This window comes from Haemaphysalis longicornis, unplaced genomic scaffold (assembly GCF_048455015.1).
Source record: "Haemaphysalis longicornis isolate Haplotype H1 unplaced genomic scaffold, Haemaphysalis longicornis Haplotype H1 scaffold_147, whole genome shotgun sequence".
Taxonomy (NCBI): Eukaryota; Metazoa; Arthropoda; class Arachnida; order Ixodida; family Ixodidae; genus Haemaphysalis; species Haemaphysalis longicornis.
This window is the reverse complement of record NW_027526253.1, coordinates 355,731-373,427: the sequence shown is the minus strand read 5'-3', so window position 1 is coordinate 373,427 and position 17,697 is coordinate 355,731. Positions and strand designations below refer to the sequence as shown.

General features: G+C 44.2%; 1 protein-coding gene and 1 long non-coding RNA gene across 2 annotated transcripts; both read right to left on the bottom strand.

The window, feature by feature from the left end:
* Nucleotides 1–37: 37 nt before the first annotated feature.
* Nucleotides 38–17,087, bottom strand: LOC144165701 (uncharacterized). The gene is made up of 4 exons (XM_077695503.1): nucleotides 16,760–17,087; nucleotides 4,495–4,634; nucleotides 3,551–3,679; nucleotides 38–2,704 (listed from the first exon to the last, which is right to left on the bottom strand). The coding sequence occupies exons 1-4, from the start codon at nucleotides 17,055–17,057 to the stop codon at nucleotides 728–730; spliced, it is 2,544 nt and encodes an 847-aa protein (XP_077551629.1). The 5' UTR covers nucleotides 17,058–17,087; the 3' UTR covers nucleotides 38–727.
* Nucleotides 6,198–6,556, bottom strand: LOC144165702 (uncharacterized). Its single transcript, XR_013321491.1, has 2 exons — nucleotides 6,484–6,556; nucleotides 6,198–6,414 (listed from the first exon to the last, which is right to left on the bottom strand). It is a non-coding gene; the product is annotated as an uncharacterized LOC144165702 (long non-coding RNA).
* Nucleotides 17,088–17,697: the final 610 nt, after the last annotated feature.

The window sequence follows — 17,697 nt, the reverse complement described above, 5'->3', positions numbered from 1 at the left end:
GATGCCGACAAAGTGCAGCACAAATTCAACAGGGGTCGTAAGCGTGTAAAATGAGATATTTGCATCTAAGTTTGGTGCCTATTCCTTTTATAGCGGTAAGAATGATAAAATAAACAATGAAAGCTACAAACATAAACTTAAAAGCACCAGTGCTAACGGGACGCACAATGCTGGCCGAAGCTGCGGAGCCGTCGAGCACAATGGGCTTGTCTGACACGACACTGTTAACTGGCATAAGCTACATTGCCACTTACGTAACTCTGTTTGTCGAGCATAACCAGTGTTTCACGAAACGATTACTATGAACTGTACAAAAATAAGCCAGGTACACATCCGGTCAAAAACAAAGCGAGTGTGGACAGCTGTCTTTGCGCGGTATCATTGTGCCACATAGGAACGTGGACGGTAAATCAAGACAACAAATGACACGTCTCGCCGTTTGCAGCAAGCTTAGTCAACACACACTTTTGTTTTAGGAACCTACCCTACATATGCATCGCTGATGTCGCGAAACATGCAATGCACCGGGAGAAAATTTAGACTTAAATTGTTTAATTTCTCAGTGAATAAGGCATTGTTTGCTGCCTGACAAGTGCTGGAGGCACTGTAAAACACCAAATCTTTCACAACTTGTATTTTGCTTTCATGGCCTTTTGAGTGCAAAGCATTTTGTGGACAACTTGGAAAGAGTTCATATACCACTCGCAAGTCAGCTAAGGATAGTGCACTATAGGCGTTTCCGCTTTGGAAGGGGTTTCAAAGATGAGCATCCTTTGGTTGGTGAGCCTCGAATTTGAAGACCTGAACTGTGTGGCACACATTCAGCTAACCTACGAAACGCTGATTCAACCATTTTCTTGGTGTCCAACAGTGCATCAACGTCATGACAGTAATGAAGAAGGGAGCTGCACTTTTCCCATTCTTCAGCTATGGCTTTTCGCAGCACTGATGCTGCCGGATTTCCTAGAGCTTCTCTCTCGGAATGCAGAGCCTGCTGAGGGGCCTCAAAAACAGGCAGCTCTACGAGATCAAGAACATCAGAGGATGTATCTGATGGTGGACAGCTGCCCAAAGTAATTTCGGGCCGATTACGGTAACTATCTGGGAGAGATGCAAACGACCACCCACTAATGTGCTTAAAAACAGCACAGAAGTGCTTGCATGGGTATTTGTGCTTGGCAAAGTCAGGGCAAGTGCACAGAGGCTTGCAGAACTCAACTGTGTGCGCTTCATCGTCGTCTCTTTCCGACTGAACAGCAAACGCACCTTCAGTAGGCAGTTCCCTAATGTCAGAGCGTGTATACTCCTCTGCATTTACAAGCCGCCTGAGCATGTGCCTAATAAAGCTGTGGGGCCGGTTGTGAAGAAATGCGGGGACAGCGTCTTTGTACTGTCTGTACAGTGATGACTGCCTCATTGTCGACTCGTGGAACTTTTTCTCGTTGTCAGGAAGGTAGCCACAAACAACTGCTGCGATCAGAGACGTCAGTGACCGCTTTCCACTCGCACTTTTGACATAGTGGGCCTTGAGCACCCTGTTTTGGGCTTCAATGCCGTTATTTGTCGTTAGAACAACGTCAAATTCAAGTCTATGAAACATTACCCACAGCTCCTTCACACCTAGCCACACCGTTTCAAAGTAGCTGCGAAATTTTTCGTTGTTCCAGTACTCTGAGCTAACTAGGTCTTTAAGTGCCTTCTCAAACTCGCCCTCATTTAAAGCACTGCCCAGGCGTTTCATTAGCTGCAGGGCATGCTCTGGATGAGAAATGTTATTTTCTTTTCTTCGGAGCCACCTTTGCCATGCCTGTATTCTGTGAAAATCACAGATCGTTACCCTGCTGTTCACAAACACCTGCCGGATGGCACTGATTTCTGCATTGCTATAGTCCACCATCCAGTACTGTGGGGAAAAGTTGTTGCCCCACTGTTTAAAAATGTTCAGGGCTTCAGCAATGCAGAAAGATGTTTCAAACTGCACTATAAAAGTGCCAGCAGCTGCGTACCCTGATGGTGTCTTGACAACCAGAAGAAACAAAGGCAACGCATAATCACTCGTTTTGTGCGTTGCATCTAAACATACAACTGCACTGCCGTACTTTAAGAGCATGGTGTTCATAAACTTGGACTGAAAACAGAAAAGCAGCGTTTCCTCACACTCACTGGCGACAACTTCTTCCACATTCTCCGATTCAGTACTGGTTACGCAGCTGCGTGCCCTGTATGGGCGGTAGAGGACAAAGCTGTCTGGTTGCTCGCTGCTGATTTTTTTAACTAAGTCGCCAGCATTCTCTTGGTCTATCGTGCTGAAGCGGTCTTTCCTCAGGACTGCCTGAATGTGGTTGCTCACATCTCTGTTTGTAGGGTAGAATGCCCTGCTACTGGTATCAGGCTTTTCTTTTCCTGAGAAAAGCACATCACGCACATAGTAAAGAAGGCACTTTTTCACATCCGGCACAGATGTAATTCCTTCCCTCACAAGAATTTCAACCCTCTCCGCAATGTCCTTGTTTACACCCTGGCTGAAGGCTTCAATTTCATCGAAACCATGATTGCAATGAGAGTCCAAGTCAGCAACTGCAACGTATACCCTGCATTCAGTGCTTACTGCCTGCTTTGCTTGCAGTGCCTCGTTCAGCTGTCTGGCCTTGTCCGACTTGAGCCTCTCTTTCTTATTTCGGCCGCATGGCTGTGGTATGTCCGCCTGAAAATTAGGCATTATGGATTATAACGTATACCTCAATCACAATGGCTTTCATCTCATGGGCACTGGGCTATGAATGCAAAAAAGATTACATAATGTGCTAGCACTATTCAGTCAGTAGAAGTTAAGTTTCTCAGATTACTATAGAAGCCTGCAGCAAAATGTTTTTTTTTCAGAGAACTTGTAAGAGCCATTTACATTATTGCAGAGGTAAAGGTAGCCGTGCTGACCAACAAAACTAATAAGTGAAATCAACATATCATTCAAATAGAAGGTGTAAACTAGACTGCAATAACAGTAAAAAAATGGTGTTTAAAACAGTTATGACGACATGCTATGAAACACAGTTATGTATGAAATGGGTATAATACATGTTATCTGGAACAATTTGCAAGTGATGAAATGTAATGCAACAGATGCTGAGAAATTTTAGCTCTTGTGCAGCTGGATCCAATTAGGAGAATTGCATCATAAAGAAACTTTGATAACTAGCATCTTAAGGAAGCTATAAAATTCATTGAGCAAGGAACAAATGATTGCACTATGCACAATTATTTGGAAGTGAACATTTTAGGCACCTCATAATTTATAAAAAACTGTGACATTTACTTACTTGTAGGCTGTGTATGTGCAGCTCTTAACCAAGCTTTTACATCTCATTCTGAGAGATTAGTTATATAAAAATGCTTGCATCTAACTTTCCTTGTTCAGATCCAAACAATGGGCAAGTAACCGTTACAAGTCGAACTTATGAAAGCAAACATTGAAAGAGAAAAAAGATAGTTGTGTGTGAAAGATCGAAACACCTCAGCTGAAATTTTTACACCAACAATTGCACACAATTACCTTGAAGTCGGGATAAAGTTCTACATGCTTGAAATGTAGGGTTGCTGTGCACCCTTTTTTCTTTGTCCCTTGGAGCAGGATTCTCTTCTTCTGGAAGACTTCTTTAGGCCAGTCTGTAGCTGTTGAGCCCTGTAAATTCAAGAGAGAGATATGTTTTTATTCGTGATGCACTAATGTGGCAAAGAACCAGTACCCAAATATGTTCAGTGTGGCATCCTGTGACCTAGTGCACAAAAAAAAAAAAAGGGAGCAAAGGCTTCAATGCACCCAAGATTTTTTTTTTTTTACTTTTTCGTTAGCGCAACTTGGACACGTAAGCACTCTACGATTTAGTGAATGTGAAAGCATTAGTGCTCAATTGCTTCCCAATAAATATGCCAGTATTGTGGGCACTGCCATTGTGTGGTGGATCACTGGTGACCTGTGCACCAGTGGGTAAGCTTGGTGAAATCACATACTCTCATTCATATCGTCCTTTTTTCTTTTTGCGTTTGTGCCAACTGCTGCTACACTAGCCCAATGCAAAGAACCGAAATGTCCAAACCAACGCGACTGCTCTCCGTCTTCCCTGTTGAAACCCCTCTGACTTTTAAAAGCAGCCTGCTACCTTGTTCATGCGGCAACAAGCGACAAGAGAACCGATTTTGTACATGGTTTTGCCGTTTTGCTGCCTCGGTAAACCAAGCTTACACACAAAAGGGTGAATGTGGGAACAACGCTGGAGTAGCAAAGCATTTATGCCAAGTTGAACATGAAAGCCTTAGACTGGTGGCGAGGTGGTAGGCAGTCGTGGGTATGGCTTGTTGTGACTACTTGTTACTCGAAAAGTCATGCCACTGAGTTCACTTGTTTTGTTTCACCATGTATGAATTAGGCTTTGAGTGGAACCGGCACAAATGAGGGTGCAGGAAATTTTCACATTCATTAGTATGTAATATACATGCCTTGTCCTTTTGCTGCTCAGTTTTCTTGTAGTATTCCACTCCAAAGATGCATACTTTAGCAGTTTGCTTGACCACACGGAATGGTATGTTGTCAACTGATATTCGACGGCCACAGTGAATCGTAGAGAAAACCACGTTGCCTGAAAAGAAAGAGCAAAATAGTTTTTAAAAGCCTCATTTTGTGTTTATGAGAAAACAACCTCTCACTTTGAAGTAACGAGCGAGTACTTCGATAAGGCTAATAAATTATATTTTAAGCTCTCTAAAAGTAAAAAAGCTATGTAAAAGTAAGTGCCGATATGTTAAATAATGTGTAGTCTCTAAAAGGGGACACGTTAACGTTGAAAATTGTGCATGGTATTAGCCAAACAGTTTGCTCATTCTTACCCTTCAAACAGTCTTACCCTAGACTATTTATGAAAAGTTTATGAAAGACCCTTCATTTAAACGTAGCTAGTGTCTATGGAGTTTTGACGGGACCCATAATGAAAATTAAATTGTTACATCTGAGGGAACTTTAACCCAATATTTTGAGTTACGTCTGCAGACGTAACCTGAAAATGAAATTGGAGTTGCGTCCGACATGTTCCACTGTAAAAATTTTAGAGCCATGGCAGGGAACCAGAAACGGAAATTAAAGTGACGATGTGGTCAAGTGAAAACAAAAAAGTTAACGGCTGACGGAGCCAAAGTACAGTTACGTGCTATCCCTAGTAGCACAGAATGTTGCCCGAACATTTCCACAACGTTTCCCCTTAACGTTGCCAAAACGTGGCTAATGTCCGCTTTTTTTAACGTTAGTGCAATGTTTCCCAGAAACATTGCGTCAACATGATTTTAGCATTGCTCCAACATGGGGGCAACGTTTTAAGGGTGTTGTTTTAATGTTTGGATAACGTTGTTTCTGACGTTCGTCAACGTTGCTACACTCTTGGAGCAACCTTCCAGCCACGTGCGGGACACATTTGAACAACGTTATGAGACGTTTTCTGATGACATTGCAGCAACTTTTCAGCTACATTTTCGCAACGTGCATACCACATTTAAGCATATCCCTGTACCATTCGGACGTTGTGATAACATTGCTACAATCTTGCAGCAACTTTAGATCCACACTTTTAACATGAAGTTAGCATACAAAGAACGTTGCTGCAACGTTCAAGCAATGTTTTTATGAAGTTGCAATAACATTCCTACAATTTTGCGGTAACTTGCCAGCTATATTTTTCCAACGTGCGGGTAACATTTAGAAAACGTCGCTATCATGTTCAAGCGATGCTTCCTACAACGTTACCGCGACTTTACAGATACGTTTTTTCCCACGAGGGCCGCATCCGCGCACTGTTGATATGACGTTCAAGCAATGTTTCTCTTACGAAGCGATGATATTGCAGCAATGTACAGGTAACTTACAGTTACATGTATCTAATATACATGCAACAATAACTAGATGAAAATATTATAAGTTAACTTTTTCCTAGACAGACGATTGTTGACTGCATGATAAGCGAGCACTTCAAACGTCGTCCTCATAAACTCCTGAAAGGTATAAACTGGCATTTTAGACTGCATGTTTATACATTTGATCCCTACACTGACCAACACACACAATTAAGGCAGTCCGGCAAAATAACAAACTAAGAAATGGCGGAATTTTAAAGCAAGGAACATGCCAGCTAGCGTAAATAACAACACTGACACTCTTTAAGATGAAAGAACATGTGCGTTTTATTTTACCATTAACAATCGATCCGAATACGTATTGTGTTAAAGCAATTGAATTTCGCAAGTACGCTGTTTCAGCCGTTGTCTTCGTTTTTCTCCTCCTGGGCTTGCTTGTTCTTCTGCCTTGACAAGTCAGTTTGATGACATACTTGACGGCCATGAACCCAGTAACATGGGGTTGTTACTGCCACGCTTCTGCGAAATGAAAAAAAGCTGTAGTTTAGGAGAAGTTGCAAAGTTGTTACAGCATAGACAATGTCTCACCTCTCAGAACACCAGGACTTTTGGCATACAATATGGCCTCATCAATTTTCTTGTACTGGCACTTCAAATGAGGCTTGACTGCCATTCCTAGAAAACAAACAAAATGGCATTGCTCTAACACAAAGGGTGCTCAGAAGCTCACCTGCAGTTTGGATGACGCTTGCTGCCAGATGAGCTTATTCGTGTGTCAATGTTGTGGTGCTGGTAAATCATAAGGTATTTCTGAAACAAAACAGAGTGTATAGAAGTGGTTCAGAAAACTGAAGTGAAGCAAATTTTAGCTAATAGAGAAAACCTTACCTTTAGGAAGGAATATTATAGCAAAACAGGCCTTTTCACTTTTCACTTTGTCTTGCTTGTTTAACTTTTTCTAATGCCCGTGCCAACTTTATGACGCACATCGCTTGAGTTGGTTTCTCAAGCATCCCTGGAAAACAGAAAAGGACAAAATACTGAATTATATAAAATACCTTACAGCTTTCTTTCCAGGCCATTGAGTAATTAAGTGAAAAGACTTCGATCAGACAGCTTGCCAGAGAATTTTCAATTAACAAGAGAAGCCGACCAACTGATGACGACGTGGTACGTCGGCAATCATTGAAAGAGGACGATAATTACCTCAATGGCCATAAACATAAAAACGCAACGAACAAAAATTAGTAAACAGGCAAATGTAAAGAAGGGAAACATTACATGTACAACTAGATGAAATTACAACCGTGTATTTTCTTGGTTGCCTAATTTTACCTTTTGCTCTCGAAAAATGTGCTAAAAACTGGCTTGAGTTGTTTTATTTTCTCATTTTTATTTATTTTTGATCATTTTATTTATTTATTTTTTATTTGTCATTTATTTTCTTTATAGTTACAAGCATCCGACGTAGACCAGCCTTTCACATGGAAAATATGTGAATACTACAAAGACGTCAGGCGTTGTTTTACATCGTAAGATGGTTCGCATAAGCAGCTGATAACATATGGCTTAACTGCAACGCTAAATTGTGTTCCGTTACAGCATGCCGCCGAAACTCGCGTGAAATTAAACATAACAAAGTTATATTTATTAGTTGTATTTTTCGCGTTCGTGAGCAGCTGCGGCGAGAAGTAAATTAAAAGCCAATCGTACATATCAAGGTTCTTGCAGAACATATATACACTCGATTTCAGCATCATAACAAAAAATCTACTACTGAGCGCTCACCTGATTTCTCATTATACTCTTTCCATGAAATTTAAGTGAATACGTGTTCCCCTTTTACAACCGTACGCATTCACAAAAGCAAGGATATGCTTAGAAGTTAGAAACGGGAGGGCAATCCTGTTCCCGCTCTTTTACGAAGTAAACTGCATTCGAAAGAACGAGGCGAGCTCAGAAAATCGAGCGCTTACCTTCACTGGTCGGTTGCTATGAACTTTCCGGCCCACAAATATTCGCCGTAACATGCGGCCACACAACAATATTTCGTATGACATGGTTCCTTCTCCATTCCGTTTGATTGTCACTATGGCTGCTCCTTTCTGAAAAAAGCGCGCGCATTTCGTCTACTCTTCCCAACCCACCGCCGGCTGCCAGTCGCAAAGGAGCATGAGGGGAGGACCCCTCTGCGAGGGGCGCGCACGTGTGCGCGTGTGAGAGGAGGGTAGGACGCTGGCCAAGGACGAAAGCGTTTTCTTTCTGCCTTTTTTTTTTTTTCGGCCATCGCCAACTCGCGCTCGGCTGCTGAAACTTCCTTCGCGACACACAGAAGGGACGGGACGGGACGGAGCGTCCACGAAAAGAAAAAATAAGGCATGCAGGAAGAAAGGAATGCGCGAGACAGCGTGCCTGATTCCCAGCTGAAGTCTCGGAAAAAGGCGGGGTTCCGAGAACGCCTGGCGCCCTGCTGTATTTCGTTTCGCGCCAAGCAGAACGCGACAAGTGTTCGATGCATTGGAACCTCTTACGAATAAAAATTACACCAGGAAAAATCTGAAGATAGTGTGTGCAATGCTATTGGAAGGGAACAAGAGCAAAAATTTTCAGGTTACTTGGAAGGTTCGTTTGTATAATGAGTAAAGATCCTTGAAATAGGCCAATGAGCTTTCGTACAGGCAGTATCTCCTGGAAAATGGGTGTCACACCAGGGTTAGGTCTTTGTTTTGTTTTATTGTTTCATATATGTTACAATATCATGGTGCTCTGATTTTGGCGTTCGAGGTAGGTGGAATGTCTATGGGGAAGTTGAAATATAAAACAGCCCACTTCATGTTGTCTATTTCAAACAAAGGTGCAAGGTGTGGACTAGTTGGAACGTTCGCTGATCAGAGGGGCTATAACAGTGACTAAATGTCACAAGAAGGGGGCAATTTAAAGTACATGAACTTTGGGCTTGAATCTATTTCATAAATCAACCGTAATTACTGCGGCAATGTATATATGAAGGGAAAACACACGATTGTAATTAGCTGGCGACATGTATACGGCTCGCACACCCATATGATGCACAGAAATTTATATAGCTTGCATATAAAATTTCTCCAGTAAATTAATTTTTTCGAGCAATTATGAGGATCCAGCAACAAGGCAATGTTTGAGCCTTCTATCTAGATTATTTTTGTTTAAGGATATACAGGCGGCAACATAAAACAACCCGGCCATGCATGCTTTAAAGGGGCCATAAATAGGCTTCCGAAGGTCGCCATTGTAATCGCGCAATCGCTAGAATACCCATTCACGGCAACATTTACCAAATATTACACCTATTACACCTAACGAATAAAAACATGAAGCAAAAATTTGGTGTCAGTACTCCTTTAAGAGAGAAAGTTAACAGTGCGAGTCGCTTGTGAAAACTTAGCAAAATGGAACTGGAAATTTTCCTTGTCGATGCACGATTACCTTTTTATAATGCAACCGTTTACTACCAAAGGAAGGCGCGCAATGTTTTAACAATAGGAAAGGAAAGTTGGGAAGTCATTTCTGGATGCTGTTTTCAGGCAGTTATGAAAGAAATGTGCACGAACTTCTTAAAGATACGGCCAACACATCGAATGAAAAACACGGCGTATACCCGATCACTTTGTCTTTCCATATGGTGCACGTTTCCCAAAAGAACACATCTCCATTGTAAAGAGGCCGCGTTAAATTTCGGTATGATGTCATGGTGAAGTGGGCGGCTATGGAACGTAAATGAAGCCAAGTCGGAGTAGATACCATTTGACGATGGCATAAAAAGCTATTTTCTTGTTGAAATTCCAGTTTGTTTATTTATTCAGCAAATAATGATTGCAAGATAACACACGGCAATGAAACCCAAGTTCTCATTCGTGCCTCACGACGTCGAAATGCTGCGCCGTCCGTTTCACGCGCGCGTTGGGTTAATTAGCAGGCGCTGTGCATTTGGTCAGTTTCCTGGATATATGCAGCATGCACATGGACAAAAACGCACCCGAGTGGCATTTGTAAAAGACTCACGAAAACAGCCCGATAGTTGGCCATACGTGACAACGCACAGTTGAGGGTGAAAGCTGCGCGGCTTTATCGGTGCTCAGCAGCTGTGTTTTGCTCTTTAAGTTTAATGATGTGTTAAAATCGCCCTAAAATATCTGATTTGACTGATTATGAGGTTTCATGCGCCGACGCTACACAGGCGATGAGGCGCACCGTAGTAGAGGGCTCCGGATTAATTTGACTACCTGGGGATCTAATTAACGTGCACCGAAATCCCGAACACACGGGCATTTCCGCTTCTCGCCTCCACACACACACACACACACACACACACACACACACACACACACACACACACACACACACACACACACACACACACACACACACAAAGCGGCTGCCGCGGCCTGCAATCGAGCCCGCGTCCTCGGGCTCAATCCTTGGACTCAGCGCTAGCACAACAGCCACTGTGGTGGGTTTCTAGAATAACTAAATCACACTATAAGATGAGACAATCGGTATACCAATTGCATGAGCGACACGGCCTGCAGGGGCTGGTGCGAACCGTTGAGCGCACGGATAAGAGCGCATTCGCAAAATGGAAAAGTTGGTTTCGTACATCAGTGAAATTCTGCTTAAAACACGTCATTATTTGGGTGTCATTTACACGGATCTAAGTTGATTTACACTGCAGGTATTGATTTTTCAGAGCGTGACTGTCGTGCCTAATTGATTGGCTTTTTACTAGGTGTGGCACAGCGACGCTTCATTGCACACGTTTGCGACGCTTCATTGCGACGCTTCATTCACAAAGTGAATGAATGAAAAAAAAAAAACGGGTATAGAAATAAGGTGCTTCGTTGTTGAGTCATATCTTCAAATTATTGTGGGCACCTCACCGTAAAAAAGTAAAAATTTGTTCATCAACTCCATAAGAAAAGTGCGACTAGCACGACGAGTAGAGAAAAGTCATGATTGCTTTTGAAAGTGACTGTTTTTGAGCGATATTACGAAGGCTGAAGTTCAAATGGGACATATAAATGGAGCAGGGATAAGCAACAAGTAGGGGGCGAGGGAGAACACAAACTTCTTGTTATTGCATGTTTACTGATGAAAACAAATAACGCGCTGCAAAGATTGGCTTAAACTGAGCTTGCTATTCCGTAAAACTAAGAGGAAACATGTAGAATACAGATACAGTAATCCCTCGTTATAGCGAAGTCAGCAAGACGGCGAAAAAGTTCGTTATAAGCGGTATATTGATATAAGCAACCACTCGAGAAAAGCTAAACCAGTTTAGCTTATTATACGCCACAGCTGCGAGGAATCAAACCATAATGTATTCACTGAAGCAAAACGTTATTCAGAATAAGCTGTGGTGGCTGTTTCATGTTCTTGCCGGGCGAGAGCAACCCTTGCTACAATTTGACCATTTGACCAAGCAATGCAGGAGGCTATGGTCGCCGCCCACAAAAATTGGCAGCGGCAGTGCCCCTTTTATAGGGGGGCGTGCGGGCGTCACGAAACGCTATACGAGAGTTTTGCGCTGAAAAGCGCCGCAGATGCCGTGGCTCGAGACGGAGGTTGTTTGTTGAGCTCAAAAAATAAATAAATAGTAATAATAAAAAGATTAACCGCTCATTGGGCGTACAAAGCACAATCATGAAAACTGATCGGTTTCGCATTAGGGGCATTGCATGATCACTGGGAATTGTTTTCCCGAGTTGTGCAGCCGTGAAGTTTGCAACACAAGAGTTCTTCGGCGCCTCGTTGTCGGCGACACTGCCAATTCTACGGTTCGATTGCCAGTGTTCGCGCACCGTCGTGTCCACGCCCTTGACCAATGTGTTGCGACGAAGTTCAATGACCCTACCACGCATTTGGACCGTTTGCCCAAAATGGGGATCACCCGAATCGAGCATGACCGGCTCGAGAAAACCGCCGGCGAAGTACCAGCTTGTGTTGACCTGCCATGTTGACAGCCTGACTCGCCACTGGGTCACCGCGGCACGGCGACGCCTATGTTGGAATTAGCTCTTCTGGCGCTTCGAGTAATGCGGCCTAAAATGCATCCGTTTGGGTTGGGACCAGAATAAATTTCGAATGAAGCGATATTTCGAATAAAGCGATTTCGTTATAACGAGTGACTACTGTATTTATATTTATTGGACGTAGTTTTTCGATGATTATAATAATTACGCCTGCGTGACTAATAATAGAAGTTCGATTTCTTACACGTGGAGGAAATCGCCGCGGGCCCATGTGCAACACAAAAGAAATGCCACTGCCGACACGATCATTGCGGGGGAATTTGCGGATGACGCGAGCTCACGCACGACACTGATAACTTAGTGAGGCTAGAAAGTATTGGCTATGATCGGGAATCTGCCTGCCTGACCTGTTAAAATTCTGTTCTCCAACGTAAACGAAGCCTGTTGGTGTATTTTTTTGGCTTTACAAAATGATACAGCAATAAATGAGTGTTTTTGTAAGTTTTTCCTGAACAAAAAAATATTTTGTTCGCGCTCAACCTTCAATCGAAGGTGCCATATTTGGGGTATATTTTCATTAACACCAAGAACGGCGATGAGATTTACCCGCTTACTAAAAAATGAAATAAAAACGAATTTCATTCATGGAACAGCCGGCGGCCATCTTGAAAAAAATGACCGTCTTAGAACGGTGCAGCACCTGGCTTGTAACGCACGATGCGCGGAATGGCGGTATTATTTTATTCGAGGCTGCATCCACTCTAAGATAATATTGTGTGATCATCCAACAAATGAGGGACTAAAATAAACTGATCTGCCGCCGAGTTTGGCTACGCCATCCGTCGGACCGGCACCACGCGTTTCTTTCGTTTTGAGAAACGTTCAAACGCTCGCGGTTCCTTTAAGATTTCATGGGGGAATCTACACGCTCAGCGTGACACTTCTCCACATGCATTTCTGCAGTTTTTCGAGAGCTGTGTTTCTAAATGATCACACATCGATGTAGGGTTTTTGCGGTCTGCCTCTGAACCCAGCAAACCACGAAAGTCCATAGGATATCCACAAATGGTCACAATATCCAATGTCATTTCAGGACATTCATGTGATGTCCATACAATATGTTTCACCCAAGATCATCTGCTTGTGGACATCCATGCGATATCACTGCAAGTGTGTTATAACATCATTACGCGATATCACTAGGACGTCCACAAATTTACATTTTTCCTTACACTGAGAATTCGCATTCATATGGTGTACATATAGGGGCCCGAGCCACACAAAGTGTGTCTTAGTTCAAATCTCCCCTCATCCCCGTCTTTCCAGCTCCAAAATATTTTCTGGCCTGTTTCTAACTCATATTTTAAATGAAGAGCGGGTAGTTATTTGATTTGGAATTTGAGCGAAATCTGGTTTGCCTTTGTTTGATTCGCGAATTGGATTCTATATTTTAGGCTGCTTGATTTATGTGGATGAAGAACAAGTGGGACTGTTGATTTTCTCATTCAGTTGTAGGTGAGCACTGGTACGGAGGCTGCAGTACGGAGCCAGTTACGGAGCCTGCTGAGTAGGCAGGATTCTTGTCACCCAAATTTGATGCTTGGGATGCGAGCGGGTGCATTGCATGATGCAACCCACGCGTATGGGTATTGCTTGTTTGGTTCTTGCGCGATGGAGTGGCGGGCCTCGTCCAGTCTTGTAACGTCGGGGGAGATGAGGGTGACGGCCGAGTAATTTTGCAGCGTTTTACTGCATCGTGAATAGCCTCGTGGCGTAAGCGGTCGAAGGCTTTGCGAATGTTCAAAAGGTCGCGACAAAGGCCACGGTTTTTGGTAGCCTTCGCGTTTTCTAGTGCAGAGACAAGGTCGGCAATTGAATCCAATGGCACTGCGCTGGCGAGGAAAACCCGTCTGCGGCCCAGGGTTCAAGTTGCAGATTCGTGCATACTTGTAATTCGAGGCATGCGAGCGCCATGGATTCGAGAATTTTGGAGGCAACGCTCGTGAATGAAATAGGACGAAGAGAGGAGAAAAGTTTGGGAGATTTGTTCTTTTTTAGGATGGGAGGGACAAGTTGGAGGCCAAATTGAGCAGGGAGGGTGCCGGAAGACAAGTGGAAGTTGCAAAGTCAAGAAGGCGCGAGTGCTGCCTCTCGGCTACGGGCGCACTTTTCCTTTTTGCATTTTGAATGACCCGCACCAGCTCGGCCGCCATGAAAGGAGCTTCAAAAGCCGTGCTCAGGGCGAAGGAGGGAGCCGGCGCGGGGGCGTCAGATTCTTCGTTTTGGGCTGCGGCAGGGTTTGCGCGAGAAGATAAAGCTCGGCCACGTTTTTTCCCCTTGCGATGGAGCGGGCGAGGAGGGAGGGGGGGGGGGGGGAGGTTGTATGTCGGGGCAGGTCGGGGTCGCGGAGATGGCGCGAAGCAAGTGCCGTGCAAGGAGGAAAGAATACTTTTCTTTCCTGCATGGGTGAGGCCCTCGTCCTGCAGTAGACAGGCTGACGATGGGGATTTCATTTATGTGCGTGCGTGTGCGTGTAAGTGCCTTATTATATGCAGCTAAAGTACAGTAATTAAAGTACACGAGGCGATGGTGCAGTGAACCAACATTTTCTAAACCAACCTAATCTAAAAACGTTGCAGTGAACTGTGGCTAAGACGTCCATTGGGCATAACCATTTGAACTTTTATAGGCGACGTAATTTCTCCAAAACATGGGTTAGTGTAGTGTTTCACATAATAAATAAATGGAAAGCTGCTATACATTCAACATTCCTCAATATTGCGGCAACCTAGATAAACATGTACACAGACAATGTTAATTTGAAGGTTTTTCGTGAGCATTGCTAAATATGTAGAAACTGTACGTACGCGTTGATCACTTTTAACCACACTCCCGAAATTAACGTATCCTGTAACTATATCGCAAACATTCAAGTGTGCTGTACGGGATCATTTGAATTTTTAGGCAGCTTATGTAACTCCACGTGAAATCGTTTATCATCATAAATATGACATTTGCCAACATTCGGCAACATTGCTGCAACGCGAAAAAAGCGTGTAAATGGCAGTTTCTCATGCGTTGTTTTTAAACGTTACATGAATGTATCCAACGTTGGCCCACATTTGGCAACATTGCTGCAACGCAAGAAAATGTGCATGTGGGCAACATTGCCTATGCGTTAAACGTTGCGTGAATGTTGTTGGATGCGTCCAACACTGATTTTACGTTGGCCCACATTTGGCAACATTGCTGGAACGTGAAAACACGTGCATACGGGCAACGTTGCCCATCCGTTGTTTGTAAACGTTGCGTGCATGTTGTTGAATGTCTCCAAAGTTGGCCCACATTTGGCAACATTGCTGTAACGTGAAAAAACGTGCATACGGGCAACGTTGCGCATCCGTTGTTTGTAAACGTTGCGTGCATGTTGTTGAATGTCTCCAAAGTTGGCCCACATTTGGCAACATTGCTCTAACGTGAAAAAACGTGCATACGGGCAACATTGCCTATACGTTGTTTGTAAACGTTGCGTGCATGTTGTTGAATGTCTCCAACGTTGGCCCACATTTGGCAACATTGCTGCAACGTGAAAAATGTGCATACGGGCAACGTTGCCTATACGTTGTTTGTAAACGTTGCGGGAATGTTGCTGAATGTGTCCAATGTTGGCCCACATTCGGCAACATTGTCACCACGTTGTGTAACATTGCCTAACGTTACACAACATTGGCAACACGGCAGAAACGTTGCGGCAACAATTTGTGCTACTAGGGATGCTACAATTAAAAAAAAATGCGTATGTTGCTGCTTTACGTCTGTGCATCATCAACAAATTATTGTTGAAACCTGACCCTTCCGTGCGTTTCACGTCAGTTGGCAATTAAAGAAAAATTTTCTGCAGTATGTGCGTTCTAATTTTATATACATACATACATATATATGTAATTTTTTTAATCGAAGTTTGGAACATTTGTTTATATGAATGCACATGTACTTCTTGCTATATTGAACACAAAAGAAAAGCATAGTTCTTTTGGCGGGCAGCTCTTGCCGAGATTGATTGATTGATTGTGCAGTTTAACCAAGGGTTTAACGTGCTGAAGTTACAGCTGGACTATGAGGCGTGGATTAGTGGAGGGCTCGGGATTATTTTTGACCAGCTGTGGATGTTTAGTTAGTTTAGATTACAAAGGGCGTCGACTCTACTAATTTAGAACGTCAATTTAATTTCAGTTTCGGGTTCCGCTGGTCGGGGATGCATTCACTGGGAATTACGCGTCTGATACACGCACAGCCGCCGATTTTTTAATAATGTCGCGCGAGCATCGACCGGCGGGTCGATCAGCGCTTTATCAGGGTAGAAGGCTGCGAAATGAGCGAGAATATAGATGCAGTTCGCATGCGCTTAACGGACCTGCAAGTGCAGTTGTCTGCTAGGGTGTCCGTACGTTCCCGCAAGTGCGGCACAACCCCTTCCCGCTTGTGTAATCAGCCGCCTATCTGTATTGGCGTGAACAATTAACGTGCACGATAAATCGCTGTCAGCACCCGGCAATGAAGACAGCCGCTTGATTACCAGCGGGAAGGGGTTGTGTCGTGATTGTGCGAACAGCCTAGCAGCTACGACATGCAGTTGCACTGGCGGGAGCGGTCTGCGGATGCGAACTGTGATCGTTCAGCCGCTTACGTATACCTTGGCGCTGATCGAACCACTCGCCGGCTTTACGTAACCCAAAACATTCAATGGTAAAAGCTCCGTCGCGTGAAACTCTACTTTGCATTTTGGGTTTCGTCGGACCTACTTTAAACTGCGGCAATTGTACTAGGCCAGAGGCAAGTCCATGAATTATGCTTACCTTTGCGCGAGTTGCTGACTTCTTTTGACGTTCGCACGGAGTACTTAACGTTCACAGCAGCCAAGGACCTTTCAAAATGCTGAACCTCATCATTTGACTTCAAGTAGCCATGCCAGTAGCCGTCTTCTTGATGCAGCCCTTGCAAGTACTTCTCCAAAACAATTTTCTGCCGATCAGCAGAGTCGCTCATCGTTGCATGTCGTCGAAGACCAGCGTGCAAATGCGAGTTCTTGCGGTGGACTGAACGTGCGCGTTCTGTGCTCCGGTATACGGAAGGACCACACAAGAGCAAAAACATTTTTGTGTTCACTTTATTTTGAGGGATTCCTTTCCAGAAAGTAAACCATCACCACATGTGAAAGCTCCATGCGCCTGCGTTGTGCCGAGCGCTTTTAGCTATGAACAGGACGGGAGAAACATAACCAACACCACATGTGAGCCTCGAAGGAGCATGGAGAGCCAGATGCAGGAACAGGTAAGGTTAATAACTACCACATGTGGGCGTCACCTTCCCGGCGCGCAAGGCCAGCCGCGCGCTCGGAACGATCGACCACCACGCACGAACGCGACGCCCGAAACCACGAAACAACGGAAACAAGAAAAAAAAGAAGAAAAAACTCTCTCTCTCTCTCTCTCTCTCTCTTTTTCTCACTCCCTCGCTCGCTCTGGACAGTTAGTCACCTGACAAACTGTCACGTGACTTTTTGTCGACGTCACGACCTCTGCGATCACGTGACAGGAGCAAGAGGGGGTGTAGGGGCGATCGTCTGTGAAATGAGGCTCACCCGCGGGCAACGCGACGAAAGCTGCGCGCTCTCTCCCGGAGAGGGGGGCGGCTCGCAGCGTTCTCTTCGGCGGCCTTCGATATATCACATGCCGGGTAGTTTTCTCCTTTTCTCCGCAACGCGGAGGGGCCTATTTCCGGTCTGGTGCCACAA